General features: G+C 44.3%; 1 protein-coding gene across 3 annotated transcripts in view; it reads left to right on the top strand.

The window, feature by feature from the left end:
• PRKDC (protein kinase, DNA-activated, catalytic subunit) overlaps positions 1 to 24,815 on the top strand; it is a 631,631-nt gene that overhangs the window by 437,876 nt on the left and 168,940 nt on the right. For all 3 annotated transcript variants that reach the window (XM_056521838.1, XM_056521836.1, XM_056521839.1), the window contains 9 exons: positions 412 to 552; positions 1,380 to 1,499; positions 12,660 to 12,803; positions 12,921 to 13,072; positions 16,534 to 16,665; positions 18,654 to 18,765; positions 23,425 to 23,552; positions 23,635 to 23,784; positions 24,337 to 24,510. In XM_056521838.1, the coding sequence (XP_056377813.1) occupies positions 412 to 552; positions 1,380 to 1,499; positions 12,660 to 12,803; positions 12,921 to 13,072; positions 16,534 to 16,665; positions 18,654 to 18,765; positions 23,425 to 23,552; positions 23,635 to 23,784; positions 24,337 to 24,510 (1,253 nt within the window). The remainder of the gene's footprint in view (positions 1 to 411; positions 553 to 1,379; positions 1,500 to 12,659; positions 12,804 to 12,920; positions 13,073 to 16,533; positions 16,666 to 18,653; positions 18,766 to 23,424; positions 23,553 to 23,634; positions 23,785 to 24,336; positions 24,511 to 24,815) is intronic.

Genomic DNA, 24,815 nt, shown 5'->3' with positions numbered 1-24,815 from the left:
CAAATCCTTACCCTCTGGCAGTGATCACACATGTGTGTCCAGCTCAGGCCTCTAACACACACCAGAACTGGAGCATGGAAGTGACTTTATTCACTGGCTGGCTAGTGTGGCCAAACAATTTGAAATTGCATCCATCATGCCTACTTAAAAACAAAACATAAATTTTTAATTAATTTTTAATTTTAATTAATTTAATTAACATCATACATTGGTATGTAGCCTATAAAGTATGATCTATAGCAGGAAAATAGATGAAAAAGCTGTCTTCTCCAATCCATTATAAGTTTTAAAATATATGAATACAACTTAGCACATCACTATCATGATATTAACTCTGTTGTGTCTAATCATATACAGTAATCTAATTTTTATGTGAGGTATGTCAATAAAAATCAGCACTGTTTATTACAGCACAGTAGCTCTGAAGTCCAGACCCCTGAAGATATTATGGAGTTGGAAATGGATGAACTAAATCAGCATGAGTGCATGGCGCAAATGACTGCAATGATTAAACACATGCAGCAAAAAAACATAACGCCCAAAGTAGAAGAGGTAGGACATGATTCTTTTATTGAAAGACTTAGGCCTTCTATATCAAAATTAACGGTAAACATGAACTGTAAAAACAGTTGTGCTGTCCTTCTAAACAACTCAGAAGTTAAAGGCTTAGTCCAGAGAATAAACTGGTGAAAGAAAGCTGATAAGTACTGGAAGGCTTTTGGTTTTTAACAGGAGTAATGTACACATCTGTAAAACTTTCTGTAGCCAATTGATTTGAAAACATTTTGGTTTTCTACTGAGTACCCCTTTAAGTTTCATTTTTCCTATGTACTTAAAGGGATACTCCGGTGGAAAACAAATATTTTCAAATTAACTGGAGTCAGTAAGTTAAACAGATTTGTAAATTACTTCTATTTAAAAATCTTAATCCTTCCAGTACTTATCAGCTTTTCTATACTACAGAGAAAGTTGTGTAGTACTTTCCAGTCTGACCATAGTGCTCTCTGCTGGCACCTTTGTCTATGTCAGGAATTTTCCAGAGTAGAAGCAAATCCCCATAGCAAAGCTATCCTGACACAAACAGAAGGTGTGAGCAGAGAGCACTGTGGTCAGACTGGAAAGAACTACACAACTTCCTCTGTAGTATACAGCAGCTGATAAGTACTGGAAGGATTAAGATTTTTACATAGAAGTAATTTACAAATCTGTTTAACTTTCTGACACCAGTTGATTTGGAAAGGTTTTTATTTCACTGTAGAACCCCTTTAATAAAGTGTAAACTGACTTTTATGCTAAGGGCAGAAAAGCCCCATTTACAAATTTGGCACATGTAGTTTACAAGATCATAGGTGTAGTTAATGTCCCTTTTTTGTGTTTAGGGTACAATACCACAAGACCTACCTCCATGGATGACCTTTTTACATTGCAAACTTGGAAATTCCTCTACACCTTTAAACATACGTCTTTTCATTTCCAAACTTATTATTAATGTAGAAGAGGTAAGTTTCGAAGGCCTTTTTCTGTTTAACTTATTTTTTTTTGTGCTACGTGTTTCATTCAAAAAAACTCTTTTCAAATACGGCACAGTTACACTGCCTTGCAATCATCTTTTGTCCATATATAAAAAAAAGTCAGTGTTGGCCTGTGTAACCAATTTCAAATTAAAATGTAAAAGGCTGGGATTAAACACTACTTCGTCCATGGCATTTTTTTTAGGCCACAAATTCTGTTTACTGGGAGTCAATAGGGAAATATGAAATGCCATTATCACATGTTTTTGTTTGTTTGCTTTCCCCCCTTTTGTGGATTTTTAGGCTTGAACAGTTTTTCAAAATAGCAACATGCTAAGGGTATGACTTTTTTTTTAATGAAATTTTGTTGTTGTTCTTCCCATAGAAGTCTACAGAAGAGGAAAAAAGAGGCCAGAAAAAACTGAAATGTGTATTTAATATTGGCTTTTTTCCCTAATTCTTTAATAGAAATCCTTAACTTAGTCACTAAGTCACATAACTTGTAATATAAAAAAAAACTGCAGGGAAAGCACTTGGACAGATCTATGATATGTTTGTTTTGGAAAATAAAAGCCAGTGTCCAACCTCTATTGCTCAATGCCGGCTATTAGCAATGGAGGCTGATACAACAGGTATCTCCGGCACTGAACTGCAGATTTCATTGTAATCTGGGTTACCCACACTATAACCCTGTGTGTTGGGTTTAGTGCCGGTCACCCACCTGTAAGTTTCCCTTTAAACCCCTTCTCGGCCCTTAACGTACTAGTACGCCGTGGGTCGGATGAGGGGAATATGACGCAGGCCCACTATCAGCAGCAGACATCTGCCAGTAATGACATCGATCGCTCTGATGTCCATCATTTAAATGGTTAAATGCCATGATCTATACAGATCACAGCATTTAACCCCTTAAGGACCTAGGGCGTATGGATATGCCCTGGCTCCCTGGTACTTAAGGACCCAGGACGTATCCATACGCCCGTGGGAATTTATGTCCCGGGCGGGGACCGGACCAGGGTGACTGCTGATATCGATCAGCAGGCACCCCACGCAAATGCCCAAGGGGGTCATCAGACCCTCCCCATGTCGGCAATCGGCGCAAATCGCAAGTTAATTCACATTTGCGATTTGTGGCTATTCCAGGTCTATGATCACCCAGAATATAAGTGGGATCGCGGTTGTCTAATACACCTATGATCCCGCTGAAGGGATAAGATTGAGGTGGCAGGGGTGCCACCCCTCCTATCCCTGCTATTGGTCATCAGAAGCGACGACCAATAGCAGATCGGGGGCGGGGGGGGGGGGGTCATTTTCGTTTCTCTATCGGCTCCATTGGGGGACACAGACCGTGGGACACAGACCGTGGGTGTATGCTGCTGTCTCTAGGAGGTGTGACACTATGGTAATAAAAAAAGTCGGCTCCTCCCAGCAGGATACACCCGCCTTCAGGCTCCGAGCTAAACAGTTTAAGCTTAGTGTCTGAAGGAGGTGGACATGGTCTGGAATTATCCAGACCAGGTCTTCTGATTTTTTGTTTTCCTAGCATAGGGACGTGTTAGTTTTTTTATTCTTTTTCTTTTCTGTTTTCAGGTGGGGACTCAGGGACTCCGGTTCCCTGTTTCCCCATTGCGAGTAAGGGGGCACAGACATTGCGTATATGCGCTGTTCACCCCCTCTCGCCAACGGTCAGCGCCTGGGTTCATGGGTCCGGGTCCCCCCTATTTCCCTGCTCGCCTCACTCGCGCATAGCAGCCAGGCGACTGCTGACTGAAGACTTCACTGAAGACTTCATTAGGTAAGTTCTTCTGACTGAGGTAAGTACTTTCCCTCTTTCTCCTCAGGTGCGGACTTGCAACTGCTGAAGACCCCCTGTTTTGGCCCACCTTTTCAGGTTGGGCTGGCTTACTAGGGATGGACTTTTATTGTGGACTTTATTCTGGGGGAGCAGTGGCACTCTGAGGGGGCATGTATCTTATGTTTGGCACTGTGTGTTGTGTGTTACGGTGAACAGCGCCTTATACGCGGCTTACAGCCGCGGCGCTAGTACGGGCCGGCTTACTTTCGTTTTCGCAGGCAGCGCCTTATATGCGGCTGATACGAGCCGGGCGCTCTCAGCGCTGGCTTACTTTCGTTTTCTCCGGCAGTCTCTGCTGGGGTATTAACCTCCCGCTCTGTTCCCCCGAGCGCATTTGCGAATGACATGCGCTTGGGACAAGTAGCATTTACAAGTAGCATTACAGCTCCTTCTCGGCCTGGTTTAGCTCCGCCCACATGGCTGTCGGAGCTCTTCTGAGGCGCGCATTAGCCTCCAATCAGTGCCATGGGCACGAATTTCAGTCAGAAGGGGGGGCCAATTAGTTAGTGCCTCTGCTGCAGGCACGCCCCCCTCTACTATTGGCTGTCCTTTTCTCACTCTAGCTGCATGGAGCCGTTCTCCTCACTGCAGCTGCCAGGGTACACAGACTTATTTTGTCTGTAAACACTGTAGTACCAAAATGCCTGGCTCTACCGAGCCCACATACCCTGCCTGCTCCACTGCTCCCCCAGACCCCCCTTGTACCCCCTGATGCCCTTTCGGTCCCGGTGGGTTCAGCTGCTCCACCAGCCTGGGTTTCTTCCCTGACCCAGTATATGGCTGACTGGACCCAAGTCTCCCGTTCGGTGGCTGAGGCCTCCCGGGAAGTGGTGTCCGCCTTGAAGGGGTCTTCCTTGCCCAGGGCCTCTGAGAGGGCCCGCTCCTCGTCTCCACATACTTCACACTCTCACAAGCGTACTAGGGGTGCCTCATCTGACTCTTCCATTGAGTCTTCAGATAGACGTGGGCGTTCTCCTCGTGGGTCCCGCCCCCCTGTCATCTGGGCGCAAACGTCGCTCCTCCATAGGACGTTCTCGGAGTCGCCGCTCTGCCACGCCAGAGCCGCGTACCCGGTCAAGGTCGCCCCCTTCCAGGACTGCCTCTACTCATTCACATTCCCTGGTGAACTGGTGGACGAGGCTTCCGAGCCGGCATCTGACTCAGAGGACCGCTCGGACTCAATTGCAATGGTGAACTCATTGGTGACAGCCATAAGAGACACCTTTCACTTAGAGGACCCAGGATCTTCGGATGTCAATCCAGGACTATCCTTTCATTGTACTAAGCCAGCACCTCAAAGGTTCACTCTGACTTTGACGACATTCTGGAATCTGCATGGAAACATCCAGACAAGAGGTTCCCGGAAATCAAAACAATTCAAGAACGTTATCCATTTGACAAGAACTTTGTCACTAAGGTGGTTTCCCCTCCTTCAGTGGATCCACCAATCTCCCGGATCTCTAAGGCGACTACACTGCCTCTGGCAAATGCCGCTGCCTTCAAAGATCCCACGGACAAGAAGGTAGAATCCTTAGCGAAGTTTGCTTCTGAAGCAGCTGGCTCTTCTCTTCTTCCCATCTTTGCCTCAACATGGGTGTCTAAGGCCCTGTCGGAGTGGTGCCAAAAGCTCCATCAGGATATCTTAGCGGGATCCCCCCCAGAGGATCTATCTGCTCTGGCTCTCAAATACTCTAAAGCTGGGGACTTCCTGTGCGCAGCTTCCATGCAGTCAGCCCATTGTTCTGCCTTTGCTGTGGGTCACCTAGCGACTCTCCGCCGCTGTTTGTGGCTTAAAGCTTGGAATGTGGATGCCGTTTCCAAAAGCTCTCTCTGAGCTTCCCTTTACGGGTGGCTGTCTTTTTGGTAAACGCCTTGATGAGATTATCTCTGAGGCAACGGGAGGTAAGAGTTCTTTGTTACCTCAAAATAAGGCTCGCCCTTCTTCCCCAAGGAAGTCCTTTTTCCTTTCGGACCTCTGGCTCCAGCAAAGTGTCCGGGCAGGCGCCCTCGCGGGACAAGAACGCTCCCTCGTTCCGGGCACGCCCGTCTTGGAAGTCGGACTCCAACCGGTCCGGCTGTTTTGCTCCCAAATCGGGCAACCGCAAACCCACTTCTGCATGAAGTGAGGCCCCCACCCGCGGTTTCTTCTTGGGTGGGAGGTCGTCTCTTGCTTTTTCAAGACATCTGGACCTCACACATTCAGGACTCTTGGGTCAGGGACGTGGTGTCCAACGGTTACCGGATCGAATTCGCCTCCCTTCCGAGGGATCACTTTTTTCGATCCCGGGCTCCCTGGTCTCCTCCTCTGGCGAAGCAATTTCGAGCGGCTCTCCAGTCTCTGCTTCTCCAGGGGGTTATTGTCCCCATTCCTCCAGGGGAACGTTTTCGGGGTTTCTATTCAAATCTTTTTGTGGTCCCCAAGAAGGACGGTTCTGTGCGACCAATCCTAGACCTCAAGCGTCTCAGCCGTCACCTTCTCATCTGCCACTTTTCCGAATGGAATCTCTCCGTTCAGTGGTGACGTCCCTGGAACAAGGGGAGTTCCTTTCATCGGTGGACATCAAGGATGCCTACCTCCATGTGCCAATATTTCCGGGCCATCATCGGTCCCTCCGCTTTGCGGTTCCGGAGGGGCACTTTCAATTCGTAGCCCTCCCCTTCGGTCTAGCCCCGGCTCCTCGGGTCTTTACAAAGATCCTTGCTCCAATGATGGGCCTGTTACGGTCGAGGGGAATCTCGGTGATACCCTATCTGGACAACCTTCTCATCAAGGCTCCAACCAGAGCCCAGACTCTGGAGAATCTGGACATCACTCTCCACACTCTGATTCACTTTGGGTGGATGGTCATCCGGGACAAGTCAGTCCTCTGTCCTACCCAGTCTCTAACCTTCCTGGGACTTCGATTCGACACGGCCTCTGCCGAATTTGTCTTCCGCCGGACAAACGTCTGGCGCTCCGATCGGGGGTCTGCTCCCTTCGGACCCAGGTATCAGTCTCCATCCGCACTGTATGGAAGTCCTGGGTTGGATGGTGGCAACTATGGAGGCCGTACCCTTTGCCCAGTTTCATTACCACCCTCTACCACTGGCGATTCTCTCTCGATGGAACAGGTCTCCTCTGTCCCTCGATCCCCAGATTGTTCTCCCTCACAGGGTCAGTCTCTGCTCTGGTGGCTCCGCTCCCCCTTTCTTCTACAAGGGCGGTCGTTTCTTCCCCTTCACTGGCAGGTTTTTACAACGGATGCCAGCCTGTCGGGAGACCCTTCTTTCGATAAACATATTGGAATTACGGGCGATTCTTTGTCTTCTTCATTGGGAGTCCTGTCTTCAGTCCCGTCCTGTCCACCTTCAGTCGGACAACGCCACGGCCGTGGCGTACATAATCGACAGGGCGGCACTCGCAGCTCGGCAGCCATGGCCAAGGTGACCAAGATTCTCACCTGGGCGGAGAGCAAGGTTCCGGCATTTCGGCGATTCACATTCTGGGAGTGCTCAACTGGGAAGCGGACTTCCTCAGTTGGTCCTCACCCGACCCCGGCGAGTGGTCTCTATATCCGGAGGTCTTTGCGCAGCTCTGCGACCTCTGGGGTATTCCGGACATGGACCTCTTTGCGTCCCGGCACAATCGGAAGATCCTTCCTTTTGTGTCCAAGTCCCGGGACCCTCAGGCCCTGGCCATGGACGCCCTAGTGATTCCTTGGGCGGGTTTGTCCTACCCTATCTGTTCCCTCATCTTCTGCTCCTTCCCAGGGTGCTGAGGGAGCTCAAGGCAGAGGACGTCCCCGCCATTCTGGTAGCTCCAGATTGGCCCCGAAGGTCGCCGACTTAGTCGGGCTCCGGGACAACGCTCCACTGCGCCTTCTGCTCCGCCCGGACCAGCTCTCTCAGGGTCCTCTTGCCACCCCAATTTACAGTCGCTGCATTTGACGGTGTGGTGTTTGAGACCGCGGTTTTGAGGGCCCGCGAGTTCTCTTCCCAAGTCATTCACACCATGCTCAAGGCTCGTAAGCCCTACTCCGCAAGAATTTGCCACCGTACTTGGCTGTCTTATTTCCGTTGGTGTGAAGCTCAGGACTTCTCCCCAGTAACCTTCTCGGTTCCCCGTCTTCTCTCCTTTTGCAGTCGGGGTTGGAACTGGGGTTGTCTTTCGGTTCACTTAAGGGTCAGGTTTCAGCCTGGCCCCTGGCTTCTAATTCTCATATCCGGACCTTCCTTCAAGGAGTGGCACACGCTGTTCCTCCTTATCGGTCACCTTCTCCCCCTTGGGACCTTAATTTGGTTCTGAGTGCCCTCCAGGGTGCACCCTTTGAGCCCCTTAGAGAGGTGTCACTCTGCCTCCTTTCTTGGAAAGTGGCGTTTCTTGTTGCTATCGCCTCCATCCGGAGGGTGTCTGAGTTGGCAGTTCTTTCCTGACGTTCTCTGTTTCTGGTGATCCTCCAGGACAAGGTTGTTTTCCGGCCAGATCCTTCCTTTTTGCCTAAGGTGGTCTCGGCCTTTCATCTCGATGAGGACATTGTCCTCCCGTCTTTTTGTCCTGCTCCTTCTCATCCTAAGGAGCGCTTACTACACAAGCTGGATGTAGTTCGGGCTGTTCGGTCTTATCTCTCCATCACTTCTTCGTTTCGTCAGTGTGATTCCTTTTTCGTCCTTACGGAAGGTCGTCGCAAGGGACAACCTGCTTCCAAGGACACCATTTCTCGGTGGATTCGGTCTGCCATTTCGGAAGCCTATCGCTGTAAGGGGAAGATTCCTCCTTTCAGGGTTGTGGCTCATTCTACCGTTCTGTTGGGGCATCCTGGGCTCTCCAGAGTAGAGCCTCGGCCTCGCAGATTTGCAAGGCGGCTGCCTGGTCGTCTTTGCTCACTTTCTCAAGGTTTTACCGAGTACATACTTTCGCACTTTCATACTTTCGCATCGGCTGATGCTGGTCTGGGTCGTAAAGTGTTGCAGGCGGCAGTAGATTGGCCGTCTGCCTGACTGCTTAACTGCCCACCCAAGGGACTGCTTTGGTACGTCCCACGGTCTGTGTCCCCCAATGGAGCAGATAGAGAAAAGGAGATTTTTGTTTACTTACCGTAAAATCTCTTTCTCGAAGGATCCATTGGGGGACACAGCTCCCACCCTTTTTGGGATTTTCCTTTGGTTCTCTGTCCGAGGGTGTGTTCAATTACGTTTTTCTTCTGGTTCTCGGACAGTTTTAGGTTTTTGTTGACCTGTTGGTCTCCTCCTATTGCTCTGGAACTTAAATTGATTAGCTCAGAGTCTGAAGGTGGGTGTATCCTGCTGGGAAGAGCCGACTTTTTTTGTTACCACAGTGTCACACCTCCTAGAGACAGCAGCATACACCCACGGTCTGTGTCCCCCAATGGATCCTTCGAGAAAGAGATTTTACGGTAAGTAAACAAAAATCTCCTTTTTTCCCATCCTGCCCACCCACATTAGGCGGGGCAGAACGGGAAAACAAAGAGGACTGACGGCAGAAGATCCATTTACCCATCCGGAGGCAGCGAGCGACGGTGATCGGCGGGCGGCAATGTTGTGCGGCAGAAGAGGACGGCTCCCTGGATCCTACGGAAGCCGCTAAGTTGCTAGCAACATCTGGAGGACTGCAGTCCGGTGACTCACTTTCCATGTGAAGTTCCACAAAGTGTATAAACTGTGGGTTCCTTTGACCTTTTCTACCTGTAAGTTAGCCTGTGTCTGCATGTTTCCTGGTCCACATGCATCCTTCATCTCTATGTGCGATTTCAGTCCTGGTGTGTGACACTATTAGGAGTTGTGGTGTGGGCATCTCCTGCAGGTTCCATGGCCTTTTACAGCAACTGCAGCACTCTCTATTCCCCTTTCCAAGTGTGCCACTTTGGTCAGCTAGAGGCATGGTTGTGTCACACCTTTGGATGTTGAGCCTGTTATCCATACTGCCGAATTTTTTGAGGTCTGCGGTTTCTTTGTGTCTGCAGTCTTGGTACCCCACTACTGTTGTGAGGTAACCATGTCGGTGTGCTTACATATGCTATGGACTCTCTGCACTTGTAGAGCCCACCTTCCCTTCTGTCGGTGGGGTTGGCCTTGGGCCCTCCTGTGATCTTGTTTCCACAGGTCTGTGCCGATTGAACTCCTCTGTTCTGGCATGGGTCCTGAGGGGGCGGCGCCATCAGTTCAGCATCCCCCCTATTCCTCCAGGTATCTTCCTGGGTTCCTGTGCAGGGTGGCTCGGTCGCCTTCTCTGTCACCTTAGACTTGAACGGGATGGCACCCATCTGGTCCAGGGTTTTACCCCAATGGGGGTTTCTCTCAACGCTTTTGGTTCCTGTGTGCTTGTGCTTCTTAATTGCATATGTAGTCACGTCTTGTGTCTTTGCTCTGCACCAGTGTCTGTGATTCTGAACCCTCTGGGGACACATTTGATCCTTCATTCCTCAATATGTTCTCGCAGTTTTCCTGGGGTCTTTGTCCGCCCAGTACTTTGTTCTGTTGCCGTAGGGCGGGATTCCCCTGTTCCTTCAGTGCCTTGCGCACTTGACATTCCCCTTCCACAGGGGGTATGGGGATTAGGGAGCTTGACATGGTCAGTTCTTTAGTTTCATCTCGATCACCCTTTTTTTTACTCTCAAATGGGGGTACTATTTTGCTGAGCGCTTTCTATTGCCAAGATGAAGCCGTCCCTCTCTTCCCACTATATGGTGGGCTATATTGCGGGGCCCTGGTTTTTTGCTGCTAGCATTCAGCAGAGCTTTTCTCAGCCTTGCTTTTGTGCTTACTGCCCACGATTGCAGTCTGGCTCTTTTCCTGTTTCTTGGTTATTTACTGCTGCTCATGCAACCTCGGCTCTCTCCTCTGTTGGAAGAGTTTATGCGATCATGTATGGATTGGCGACAGCCGGTCTAGCCACCGTCTGTTGTTTGGGTCCTGCCATTGCTCTCCTCCTCCCTCGGCGAAATCTTCTTGGAGGGTGCGTTCATCCTTCCCTTTGACAGTGTCACTTGTGCTGCACTGACACCACAGTCCTCTGGGGTAACCTTCCTGTGCCCAGAACCTGGGAGTCACAGCTGGATTTCTTTTTGTTCCCCCTCAATTCCCGTTCGGACGGGACATTACTTCGCAGTGCTCTGGTCCGCTTGGACTGCTGGGATCCAAGACCAGTTAGTCTCCTTGTCTTGGACACTATCCTGGGATACTGTGGCTTCCCTTCTTTGCTAGGTTGACCCTCCTGATTTTTGGGCCTTAGTAATGGTTGAGGTCTCGGGCATGTACAGCGATCCTGCCCAGACTTCTTTGTGATTCCATTTGTGGGGCGATCTCTCTGTACTGCACCACTTCTTCTCGTCTCGACACGGAAGTTCGTCACCCGCAGAGTTTTGCGGCCGTTGGGTTTTCTTACCCTTCAAGCACATGTCCTCCAGGTGCTTCGGGAACCTCCAGTTCCCATGTCTGTCATTCGGGTTTTCTGGGATGACCCTTTTCAGTGTGTTCCGCTCCATTTTTGGCCGTTCTTACCTTCTGTCTGCTCCTTCGGGGTCCATGTACTCCCGAGATGGAGGGCATTCCGGTCATCCGGATTCCACCAGTCAAGCTAATTTCGCCTCACTGATGATCGCTGTGGGCTTCTGGGAAAGTGGTTTTGGGTATGCTGATGTTCAGGTCATTGTTCTTATGTGCCAGACCTCTCTAGAGCCGGTTTCCGTCTTTCTTTTTTCCAGTGGTTTTCTGGTCTCGACCTTCTGTGCTTGCCTTCTGCTCTGGCGTACGCTGTGCTCACTGGCTCTTTCCTGCCATGTTCTCTTGATGCGGTTGTCTCTGGAGGGGGTCCTCTTGTTGTGCCCTTTTTTTCCATTTTTGTTTTCCAGTTTAGCTAGGCCTCTGTCTGGTTATTTGTTCCTTGGATTTGATTTCCCACCTCCTTCCGGGATGGTTCTGGCCCATCTGGCTTCTGGTCGACCTTTTCTCGTCTCTCTTTATGGATGTAGGTTAAAGTCTCTGCATAGGACGTTCCTTTCCTTTGGCGTTCTAGTCTATCTCCATGGTCAGTGGGATCTTCCAGGAGCTCAGTTTCTGGGCCTCGGTTTTCTTTGGCCCGGGGTCTCATCCGCAGACCTTACGGACTAGTGGGTTCGGTCTCTTGACTGATTGCCTTTCTTTGGTGGTTGTTATTCCCGTCCTTGGGGACTGCTTTGGTACGTCCCATTAGTATCGGTGTCCCCAAATGAAGAGCGACCGAGAGAAGGAGAATTTTTGTACTCACCGTAAAATCTTTTTCATAGTTTTCATTGGGGGACTCCGCACCCACTCATTTCTTTCTTCTTGTCCGGATACTCTTTTCCGGTTATTGGGTTTTTATCTGGGATTCTTTTCTAGGGTCCTTCGGACATGTTTCTCTGTTGGCTTCTTCTACTGCTTTGTGACAAAACTGATTACCTCACATCCAGTGGGCGGGTATATCCTGCCAGGGAGGAGCAGACTTTTTTTTCATATTGTCAGCACCTCCTAGTGGCAAGAGCATATACCTATCAGTATCGGTGTCCTCCAATGAAGACTACAAGAATGAGATTTTACAGTGAGTACAAAAAAATCTCCTTTTTATACTTTTTTTAACCATTAAAAGAAATCTAAATTATCCATGTTTAGTATCATTGGAATAGAATAATGTTAGAATGTCAGTTTTACCGTATTGAAAGCGCTAAAATAAAAAAATAAAAATTATTGCCCCATATAATTGCGCATTTCATTTTTTCAATTTTGCACTACATATATTATTATTTTTTGTCTATGTAGTACATTATATATATTATATTATGCTTTACATTATAAAGTATAAACCCTAATACAACTTTGTCAGTGAAAAAAATAAAAAAGTTATGGGCCAAAATTCTAAATTCGAGGGGTTTTGAAAGGTTTAAAGGGGTAATTCTGCCCTTTGACATCTTATCCCTTATCCAAAGGATTAGGGATAAGATGTACGATCGTGGGGGTCCTGCAGCTTGGGCCCATACCCCCCCAAAAGCCCCCCCCCCCCCCAAAAAGCCCCCCCCTCACCCGCCACCTCCCCCCGCCGCGATCTCCATGCAGCACCTAGCATTCTGTGCTGGGTGCTGCTCCAGACTTGGAAACGCTGGTTTTCGGAGACTCAACATCACACCACACCCACTTGTGATGCCACCCCACCTCCATTATTAAGACCTAAGTAACAAGGAATAAAAATATGCAAAAGATAAGATCATCAAAATATAGTGGTCTTCATAAAGCATTTTATTTGGATCTAAACACCTGTGTGAAAACATGATCTTGTTTTTTAGGTTTTCCGTCCCTATGCAAAATTTTGGATTGGCCCGTTATTGCAGCTGATGGTGTCTGGAAATAATGGTGGAACAGGCATTCATTACTTTGTTGTAGAGACTGTTGTGACACTTCTGTCTTGGTCAGGTGTTGCTACTCCTAATGTAAGTAGCCATTCAGACCTAGTAAGAAAAAATAAATAAAAAAATACTGCTAATAATTCAAATAGGAAAGTATTGATGGATGATCTTTTAAAAAAAATATTTTCTTTTTTTTCTCAGGGCCATGCGAAGGATGAAATCCTGGCTAACAGACTGCTTGAATTCATGATGAAGAATTCATTTCATGAAAAAAGAGCAGTATATAGACATAATCTTGAGATCATTAAAACAGTGTTGGAGTGCTGGAAAGATTGTCTTTGCATTCCATACAGGTATATATATATATATATATATTAGTTGTGATGTAAATTCTTCTGTATCCCTATCCCCATTAACATTCTCTTTCTGTCTGTGAATGACTGCATCAACACATGCTGAAAATGGGTTTTTGACATTCTTGTAAACTCTCTCTTCTTAAAGTCTACATGTTGTTAACAACAATTTTTTATATAATGTAGATAATACCATTATATGTGTACTATCTTTTGGCCGCGGCTTCACTCGCGTTAAATTTAGGGTAACATAGATTTACTTTTTACAATCCTATAGTAATGAGGCCGCTCTGGGTAAAGTCTACGGGCATCCAAACAACCCAAAAAATTACATCTGCCGTTTCATGGAACTGAAGATCGACATCCTTTGAGGACTTTTACCGAGTCTGTGTGCAGGGGAACCCGCCTTCTCGGGCTGCTTATATACTGCCAACAGTCCTCATATCCCGTCCTCATATCTCGAACTCCTAACCCGACCTCCTATCCCGATCATCCAGTTGTCCTATCTCGACCTCCTATTTCGACCTGCTATCTCGGCCTCCTATCCCAACCTCATATCCCGACCTCCCATCCCGTCCTCCCATCCCGTCCTCATATCCCGACCTGTAATATGTGTACCAGGTATTGAAATATCTCCAGCCTTACGGAAGTCATGTGGGAACATACATTTCCCATTCATTTGCATGGGACTTTAAACAAAAACCTAGACCCTCACAAATCGGGTAGTTAAGGGTTAAATTAACTATCCTATATTTTAAGTGGACATGTAAGTAACATGTGACCAAGTATTATCAAAATATCTCCAGCCGTTTGGAAGTTATGCAGTAACATATATTTCCCATAGACTTGTATCGAACTTTAAAGGGACCCTTAAGGGTGGAATTTCGAAAAATCCTTTCCTATTCCTTGTCTACGTCTTAAAAACAACACCTGTGCAAAAAATCAGGTTTCTAGGTCCAAGGGTTTAGGCTGGGCGTTGATGAGTCAGTGAGTATGGTCTTCTCTTTTTATATATAAGATTTGAGGACAAGCAGGGTGCTGTGCAGTGAGGCTCTGTGACATGTTCCCAGCTCACACATCAAGATGATTGACAAGCCAGGAGCCTGCACAGAGCCCTGCTGTTCCTGCCCTCACTTTCTGTGTTTGGACTCCTCATAGAGACACATACAGGCAATAGCTGCAGGGACAGCATTTTTTCACCCAAAAATATACACATTTTTAATCAATGTATATTACAAATATACAAACAATAGTATTATCTACATTATTTTAAAAGTTTTTGTTAGCGCAGCTACACTTTAAAGTAGGATAAGACATATGTAAGGTATAAACAGCTGGTAAAATAAGTACTGAATATGTCACCATTTTTCATAGATTGCATGATATAATGACCGAAAAATGGAAAGAGTTATGGCTCTTAAGGGGTTAATAAATATTCAGATCACCTCCATTTTTTAAGTTAAAAAAAAGACCCATAAGCATGTTTGGTTTTGTTGCGTGCACAATTGTCCGAAATATAAAAATGTAATGTTATTTATCTCGTGTGATGAATGGCGTGAATGGGGAAAAATAGGAAATACCAGAATTGCTTATTTTCAGTCACATCGTATTTCAGAAAAATATGTATAAAAAGCTATTAAAAATTCCTACTCACAAGGTCTTATCCCAAAGTACAATTGGGCCAGCAAATAAATAAATAAATAAAGCTTTTATATGGGTCTGTAGATGGAATAATAAAAGTGTTATACCTGTTTAAATGCAGGGAGAAATTAATGAAAATGCTGAAATTGGCTTGGTCTGAGGACGTAATGGAAAAAAAAGTCAACTATTTATTTAAGAAATCAACTATATATTTAAGAAATCACTTAAGACAGTCAAATCTGTTTTCACAGATGCAGTGGTCGGGAATTTATCATTGCGACTTAACCTAAAAATAAAGTTGCAGACAAAAAGCTTCCAAAACACTCCAAATATACACCAGCCCAGACTTGGCTTACAAAACTGCCTTTGAACAGCATGTTTAAAAAGTTGTACATTTTTGGCACAACAGGTTAAAAAGTCGCACAAAAAGTTGCAAAGGGATGTACTGAAGTTACCAGGATTATATTTATAATTTGCCCTGCACCATTTAATACATTTGGTGCATGTACACATTTACAAACCACAATTTAAAGTGTACCTGTCGTCAACAAAAACGTTTTATATAATGTAGATACCATTATATGTATATTTGTAATATACATTGGTTAAAAAATGTGTATATTTTTGGGTGAAAAAAAATGCTGTATCTGCAGCTATTGCATGTGTGTCTCTGAGGAGTCCAAATATAGGAAGTGAGGGCAGAACAAGCAGGGCTTAGTGTAAGCTCCTGACTTGTCAATCATCCTTATGTGTGAGCCAGGGGCATGTCACAGATCATCAGTGTACAGAGCCCTGCTTGTCCCCAGTGCACAGAACTCTGCTTGTCCACCCTCACTTCCTGTGTTTGGACTCCTCATAGAGACACACAGGCAATAGCTGGAGGGACAAAAATATACACATTTTTAACCAATGTATAATTACAAGTATACATATAATGGTATTATCTACATTATATAAAAAGTTTTTGTTGACGACAGGTACACTTTCAGGTGTTAAAAAGGTTCACCTATATGGTACAAAACTACAACTCTCAGCATGCCCTGATAGTGAGGAAATGCTGAGAGTTATAGTTTTGCAACAGTTGGAGAGTCTTAGGTGGAGCATTGCTTCCCTACATCTATATGGTTCACAACTATTACTACTGGCATGTCCTGAGTTTTAAGAAATGTGAATTATCCTGTCCCCTTCAAAAAAATAAATTGCCCTTTTCCCATTTTACAAATAAAAAAAATGTAAAACAATTAAATGATAAACATATTTGGTATTGTCCATTACGGAAATGTCCTAACTATTAAAATAAAATGTTTACTATTCTGTGCCGTGAATGGCAGAAACGTAAAAAAAAAAAAAATACCAGTCCAAATTTGCAGATTTCTGGTCACATCACATCACAAAATAATGCCAGAAGAAAGTGACCAAAACATCACATATACGCAAAAGTGGTACAGTCACACACTATAGATCATGGTGCACAGAAATTACCCTAATACAGCTCCGTAAATGGAAAAATAAAGTTAGAGGGGGTCAGCAATGCAATACAGCAACACTCAGCACATAACACAGCCACTTTCAAACCGAAACGGAGGTAATTTTCCCTAGCTCTGTATTGCTCAAACACCTTTATCACATGCTCTGTGCCAATAATTGACTGTAAAACACGTCCACCACAAACAATAATGATAAATTGTCCCCATTACCTATAAGAGATGATGGGGGAGTGCAAATTAGAGTTAATCTTAATTATTATGTATAGTATAAAATAATTATTTTTACGTTTAGATTTTTTTTTTATTTAAGTGTTGATGTTGGAATTCTTTAAGGTTAATATATGATGGCTTTTCTGGAACAGACTCCAATACAAAAGACAACTCTTTGGGAATTCAGCTACTAGGTTTGGTGGTTGTTAATAACTTCTCTCCTTATGATCCAAAATGTGAAATAGATTCTGACCGGTGAGTTACCCTTGTTTTAAAAAGCATTTTTAAACAAAATGTAATAGCTACCAAATGTTAGTTAATCAACAGTTATAGCAAAGTGTGCTAAAGAGAGATACCCATCTTATAAGGTGATGTCATTGCACTAGGGTTTGCAATCACTTTATGGTTGGTGGGTGCCCAACCTCTCAGAGGGCACCTGCTATGCAAGAAACCGCAGTTGGGCCTTATTCAAATGATTAGATTTGCATTGTAGTTCTCAGCACAGCTAGGTGTGCAGGAGAAACTATAAAGCATTTTCTCAGGATCCAGACTGGTTCCCAACATGTTTGACCCCCACCATTTGTTCATTGATCTCATACGCTATCAATATACCATCAGTGTAGAACATGGTATTAAAGAGGACCTGTGGCCGACCCCCCCAAAAAACAAAAATGAGATTGCATTATCATTAAATAGTTCAGGGTGCCACACACCTTCATAAAGTTGTGTGGCACCCTGAACTATTTAATGATAATGCAGTCTGAAGGTGACCACACAACTTCTCAGTGTGCCTTTCTGTTCCTAAAATATGAGGGTTTATAGTTTGTCTGACAATTTAGGGAATCACCTAGTTGGCCCTTAATTTTAATAATGAGTGAATATAAGATGATGGGCGGGATTATACAGTCAGGGGTGTGTATTAGGCATACATGCCCTTCAATGTGCAACACCCCCCAGTATACAGTATAATCACCCACCCATCACCTGATAGTCCTTATATTGTTAAAATTAAGTTCACAGCCATGTGACTGATTCTCTGAATTTTTAAACAAACTATAAACCCTCATATTTAACATTTTAAATATGTTTTAATACCAAGATATTGGCCATTTTAAATCAATTTTAAAGTGTTCTCTGCTATTATGGTCATTACTTTCTAATGTGTTTGTCAGGAGATGATGCCAAATTATCACTTTGTTTTTAAAGAGGTGCATTGCTTTGAGCAATTTCTTATTATTAGATAGTCTTCCGAAGATAAACTGACCACTACTGGAACTACACAGGATAGGTGATAAGTCCGATCAATGGGGCTTCCATCGGTTAGTAAAGAATGAGGGGTTCTTTGCTATCTTTTCAGATGCATTAGCACCATGCCTGAGGAGGTGTTGCCTCGCCAGACTAGGGTATGGTTGGTCAGGAAAAGGGAAGAGTTTTTGGTTTGACTTTGGACAGCAAAAAAAGTGCCAGAATTGTGGGGCACATTTTTAAGCCACTTAGTAGTTGCTCTAAATTTAGGCTGCACAGTCCTTAAGATGCATAGATTTATCAAAAAGCATGCACCATATTGATAAAACTGGTGCATTTGTAGATTAAGGGCCAGATAAATTTTTCAGTCCGAGACAAAAATATTTGTCTGATTTGCCCATAGCAACAAATCACAGATCAGCTTTCATTTTACCAGAGCAATTTAAGAAATGAAAGCTGAGCTGGGATTGGTTACTATGGGCAAATCAAACAGAGAGCGGCGGAGGTAGGTGAGGGGACCTCCAGCCACCATTCTGGATGATCATATCCCCACTGCAGTGCCGCGTGTGACCCGATCATCCATTTAAACACCCTCATTGCTGCATATGCCGTGATCTGTATTGATCACAACATCTGAGGGGTGAATGGCCGACATCAGCACTACCGCTGATGTTCGCCATTATCGGCGGCTCCCTGGCTGCTGATAGCAGCTGGGTCCTGCCGTGCATGATGCAAGCACTGATCCGGTGCTCGCGTCATGTGAAGGACTTAATGCAAGTCCTCGTTCGTTAAGTACCAACGCAGGACGTACATTTACGTCCATTGTCCTTAAGGGGTTAAATATAGATTTAAGTTAAAAAACTAAAGAACAACTTAACTATGATTATCTGTTGGTATACTGAGCAATGACTATTATTTGCACGTGATAGTCTCTTTAAGATGCTTATTTTTGAGCAGAAATAATATCAAATTTGATAATCTGGCAATCCTCTATTTAGATATTTTAAAGCTCTTGCCATCAATGTTACATTTACAAGATTTAAGGAAGTTTATGCTGCCGCCTCTGAAGTGTTGGGACTTGTTCTTCGATATATTGCAGAAAAAGAGAAAGTAAGTCAAGCTGATATTTTAGTTTTATGTTGCTGTTTATAATGTAGGAGTGCATGTCATTCAATATTGTGTATATTGTTGTGTCTGGAAATCAAGATTTCAAACTAGAGTATGGGCTGATTTATTTATTGGGGCTTAAAATTGCAAACAAAGTTAGCAATTTTTTTTTTAATTTGGTATTTGTACCGATGCTGGACATTTGACCCAGATAACTAATGCAATACCTGCCGGTGGGACCCCCGCCGGCAGGTATCACTGAGGTGCCCTGTGCACGCTACCAAACTATGCAGCGTGCTCAGCAGCTGAGGGCTGAGATGGCTCTAGACTTTGTGAGTCTTTAGGTGAAACTACACTGCTCAAAAAAATAAAGGGAACGCTTAAACAGCACAATGTAACTCCAAGTCAATCACACTTCTGTGAAATCACACTGTCCACTCAGAAAGCAACACTGATTGACAATCAATTTCACATGCTGTTGTGCAAATGGAACAGATAACAGGTGGAAATTATAGGCAATTAGCAAGACACCCCCAATAAAAGAGTGGTTCTGCAGGTGGTGACCACAGACCACTTCTCAGTTCCTATGCTTCCTGGCTGATGTTTTGGTCACTTTTGAATGCTGGCGGTGCTTTCACTCTAGTGGTAGCGTGAGATGGAGTCTACAACCCACACAAGTAGCTCAGGTAGTGCAGCTAATCCAGGATGGCATATCAATGCGAGCGGTGGCAAGAAGGTTCGCTGTGTCTGTCAGCGTAGTGTCCAGAGCATGGAGGCACTATTAGGAGATAGGCCAGTACATCAGGAGACGTGGAGGAAGACCGTAGGAGGGAAACAACCCAGCAGCAGGACCACTACCTCTGCCTTTGTGCAAGGAGGAGCACTGACAGAGCCCTGAAAAATGACCTCCAGCAGGCCACAAATGTGCATGTGTCCACTCAAATGGTCAGAAGCAGACTTCATGAGGGTGGTATGAGGGCCTGACATCCACAGGTGGGGTTGTGCTTACAGCCCAACACCGTGCAGGATGTTTGGAATTTGCCAGAGAACACAAAGATTGGCAAATTCGCCACTGGCACCCTGTGCTCTTCACAGATGAAAGCAGGGTCACATTGAGCACATGTGACAGGGTCTGGAGACGCAGTGGAGAATGTTCTGCTATCTGCAACATCTTCCAGCATGACCGATTTGGCGATGGGTCAGTAATGGTGTGGGGTGGCATTTCTTTGGGGGGCCGCACAGCCCTCCATGTGCTTGCCAGCCTGCTATTAGGTAGCCTAGCCTGACTGCTATTAGGTACCAAGATGAAATCCTCAGACCCCTTGTGAGACCATATGCTGGTGCGGTTGGCCATAGGTTCCTCCTAATGCAAGACAATTCTAGACCTCATGTGGCTGGAGTTTGTCAGCAGTTCCTGCAAGAGGAAGGCATTGATGCTATATACTGCCCCTGATGTGCGCCATTAACCCCTCAGATGCCGTGATCAATACAGATAACGGCATCTGTGGCAGTGCAGTCGGTAAAATGGATGATCGGATCGCCCGCGGCGCTGTCACGGGGATCAGATCATCCATAATGGTGGACAGAGGTCCCCTGACCTGCCTGCATCCGTCTCCAGGGGTCTTCTGCTCTGGACTGAGATCAAGCAGACCAGAGCAGGAGATCACCAATAACACTTTACATAGCACTGAACAGTATTAGCAGTCTCCTATGGGGACATTAAAAAGTGTAAAAAAAAAAATTGAAAAAATCACCTCCCCCCCCCCCCCCCCCCAATTAAAATTGTAAGTTGTAATTTTTTCCCATTTTACCTCCAGAAAGTGTAAATAAAATAATAATTAATAAACATATTTGGTAAGCATGTGTGCGTAAATGTCCGAACTTTAAAAAAATATTATGTTATTGATCCTGTACAATGAACGGCGTAAACAATTGCTGCTTTTTTGTCACGTCACATATTAAAAAAAAAAAAATTTCTTTAAAAGTTTCATATATGCAAATGTGGTATCAATAAAAAAGTACAGCTCATGGCACCAAAATTGAGCCCTCATACCACTGCTTATATGGAAAAATGAAAACATTATAGGTCGTCAAAATAGAGGGATTTTAAATATACTAATTTGGTTAAAATGTTCTAGGTTTTTTTTAAGCGGTACAATAATAGAAAAGTATGTAATCATGGGTATCATTTTAATCATAATCACCCACAAAATAAAGAAAAAGTAATTGTTATCGTAAATTGTACAGTGTGAAAACAAAACATTCCAAAATTTGCACACTTTTTTGGTTGTGCCATACATTTTATAGTAAAATGAGTGATGTCATTACTAAGGACAACTGGTCGCGCAAAAAAAAAAGCCCTAATACTTGTCTGTGGATGAAAATATAAATTATATTTTATATGTATTAACTCTGTACTGGGACATCCCTGTATATTAACCCAATACTGCAGCATCGCCGTGTATTATACATGTACTGTGAGGTTACTGTGTATATTGACCCTGTATTGTGACATCACTGATGTCACTTTACAGGGTTAATATACAGAGTAATGCATAGTTCATGTGGGGTAGTATAACATACATATATATATATATATATATATATATATATTAGTATGTAGCTTGCTGGGCCTTTAATGTTCACCGTCCGGTGGACGCTACATGCTGGGTAGTGGAGGAGGCACTGAACTGACCAGGAACGGGCCACCACGTGGAGCACTGACTGCTGCTGCGGGTCGCAGGTGCGGCGCCCCCGATAGCTGGCTGAGCAGCAGCACTATTCAGGGAGATCACGAAGAGGGGGTTATGGACTCCAGGGGGTTTTGGGGGGGGGGGGGGGGGGTTTAAGAGTGGCAAGGTCAGACCCAGGCACGAATATTTAGCTCCCTTCGTTCTTTTCCAGTGAGTAGCAGGGGGTGGGGCAGGACATCGAACATGCCTGCACGCACCTCACGACCAGCCCCAGCAGCTACTTCCCTCACTTCCCAGGCAGTAGCTATAGTCCTGGCAGGCAGTAGTAAAGGAGCGCCGATAACACAGATCAATGCTATGCTATGACATCAGTGTATGCAATCTACAGATTACATGTAATATGGAGTTTATTTACCGTAATAATTAAATTAATAAATGTGAATTAACCCCTTCCCTAATAAAAGTTTGAATCGCCCCTTTTTCAAAATGCCTAAAGGGGTATTCCAGGAATAAAAAAACAGGCCTGTTTTCTTTCAAAGACCTCTCCCTGTTTGTCTCCAGTTTGGGTGTGGTTCTGCAGCTCAATTTCATTGAAGTGAATGGAGCCAAGTTGTAATACCACAACCAAATTGGAGACAAGGAGGGCGCTTTCTTTGAAAGAAAAAAGGCCTGCTTTTTTATTCCTGGAATACCCCTTTAAAGTAAAAAGAAAAAAAAATATATAAAAAAAAGCCTTTCCTCTAATATAAACTAAAAAAATCAGTAATAGGTATCTGCACATACTTAAAAAAAAATTTTTTTTAAATATCCGTACTCAGTATTCAGTCTTAAAAAAATATGGTATCGGGACATCCCTAGCTGTAGAGAGAATCTGTCTTGCTCCTGGTGTCCAGCACACTGGGCACAGGACTTGAAAGGGGAGGAGAACAGATTTCTGATGCTGTTCTCTTATGCTCAATGTAATGCTGCAGAGTGCTAAAAGAACAGTGTCAGTCAGGCTGCCAGTTAAGCCTGTCTGGGCAGGATGAGGGAACAAAGTGTGACTGGAGCTGCTGCTGCCTCTGGAACCCCCTGCGCGCCATCTTGGGGACAGTGCTGCGGGTTTGCGTGTCCGTGACGTCACTCCATGCCCCCTCCATTCATGTCTTTGGGAGGAAGCATTACAGCTATGTACATAGCCATGCCGCCTCCCATATACATGAATGGAGGGGCGTGACGGCGGTGGTAGTCATCCAGAGTGGAGTTTGCTTCATGCATCTGATGACTGCGGTGCTTCCCCTGAGATCTAAGGGGGTCCCAGTGGCGACCCCCTGTGATCAGTCATCTTATCCCCTATACTTTGAATAGGGGGAAAAGATGTCTTGGGGTGAAGTACATCTTTAATATTAAGGAAAGTATAAATCATTTCTTCTGTGTAATAGAAACATTTGCAGAAATCACATGGCTAGCTTAGCAAATAAACATTTATACACACAATAACTGCTCATACCAAAAATTGCTGAATAATGTTTAATCATTATAAGGGTAAGTGAATAAGACTAGCTGCAGTTTCCTGAATAGCCAGTAGATATGATTTACCTAAAAAATTTATAATTGAAGTAAACGCCATATCCTAGTGATTTTCCATAATTTTCTGATGATTTAAAACCCTTTAAGTAAATATGGAAAGATTCTAGAGAGTTATACATCAGTTCTCTCAATAGGGGCTAAGGGCATGGACAGTATACACAAAGGGATATGTCAGACAATAAGCTGCAAAGGGTGGTGCTCCAGTATTTTTTTTTATATTAATCTTCCTTATTCCCAATCTGTCTGCAAACCAGTAAATCACATTCTACATCGTGCCTACCTGTCTAATCTGTATGTTACGTTTTGTTTTCTAGTAATTTAAAGGATGACTTGCCTATTTTACTGATATTATTTTATTCCTTTTGCTTCTCCTATGTTTTTTTTTTTATTCCTCTGTAAGGACATCGAGGGACCTCTGTTTGCTTATGTAGAGAAAAATTTAAAATCTCTTCAAGCCAGTAATAAAGAAGACAAATTTATTGTGTGCTTGAATAAAATAGTGAAAAATTTTCCACTGATCTCTGACCGGTAGGCTGAATAAAATCTTAGATATTCAGTAGTTGCATTTCTATATCCTTAGTCTAGACTTATTTTTCATTTTTACTTACAGGTTTATGAACATTGTTCTCTACTTGCTACCGAAGCTTCATGGAGTTCTCAAGACTCAGTGCCTTGAAATAATAATGTCCAGGGCTGAGGAAATACCAGATCTTTTTCTTGAACTAAAAAACAGGGATTTTAAGCAAATTATGAGCAACCGGTAAGGCAATTTCTATTCTTTTTTTTTACCCATATTATCTAGACCTTAAAATATGTTTTGGCTCTTTTTAAAGCCTTAGTGTACCTTATCTCACTGCATCTTGTCAGAAATTAAATCTCTGGGGATTTAGGTGCTAGGGCCCCCACCAGTTGCTAAAATGAAGGGGCAAAAGCACTTGGGAGTGCTGTATCCCTTCGACAGAGATTGGTGCTCTTAGCTCTCTTTGGAGTGGTGACGTTAGCATGTATAACACTCATACACCACTTTGCTTGATTCTCTAGGAAGTGAAGCAGAGCTGATCACAGCTGAAGGGACATATCATACTTTAGTGCAATTCTGGCCCTTCGATTAATGAATTGGTTGGAGTCTCCGCATCCAGATCTTAGCTATCAAAATATCTGTCATGTCACTAGACAGTTTAATCCTTTCATAAAAAACTTTACAATTTATAAAAATCATTGGCTTTAAATTCCTCTAATACCTGGTATCCAGTGCTGTTGTTTAAAATTATTTCTGACAATGTTCTCATCCTTCATTCAATTTCAATTTCAGAGATGATGAAAGACAGAGGGTGTGCCTTGAAATAGTATATAAGTTGTTGGCCAAGCTGACCCCTTCAGAGCTGCGTGAGCTTTTGCCATCCGTAACTTCATTTAGTTCTCACAACTTTCCTGTTTGTCGGGAACGTATGTATGATATTCTCATGTGGATCTATGACAATTACAGGTAATATAACTTCAGTTTCATTTGACCTTGTCTGCTGTACTGTAATGTATAAATGAAACCAGCGCGGCAACAAGTTAGCCCCCAAACATTTGATATTAAATACTTTTGGGGAAAAAATTCTAGTAAAATAATACAAAAGTATTCACTGTGATAACTTAATTGGCTAACCAGTTTATTGGCAGTATGACACATATGAAATCCTTAGGCTGAAAAGTAATTTTAAGAATTGACAAGGAAACTTAACACGGTACAGTCACACGGGCGGGGGATCACAGCAAGTTTCCCGCTGCGAGTTTGAGCTGCCG

This window comes from Hyla sarda, chromosome 5, assembly GCF_029499605.1.
Source record: "Hyla sarda isolate aHylSar1 chromosome 5, aHylSar1.hap1, whole genome shotgun sequence".
NCBI lineage: Eukaryota > Metazoa > Chordata > Amphibia > Anura > Hylidae > Hyla > Hyla sarda.
This window is presented reverse-complemented; position numbering and strand designations above follow the sequence as displayed.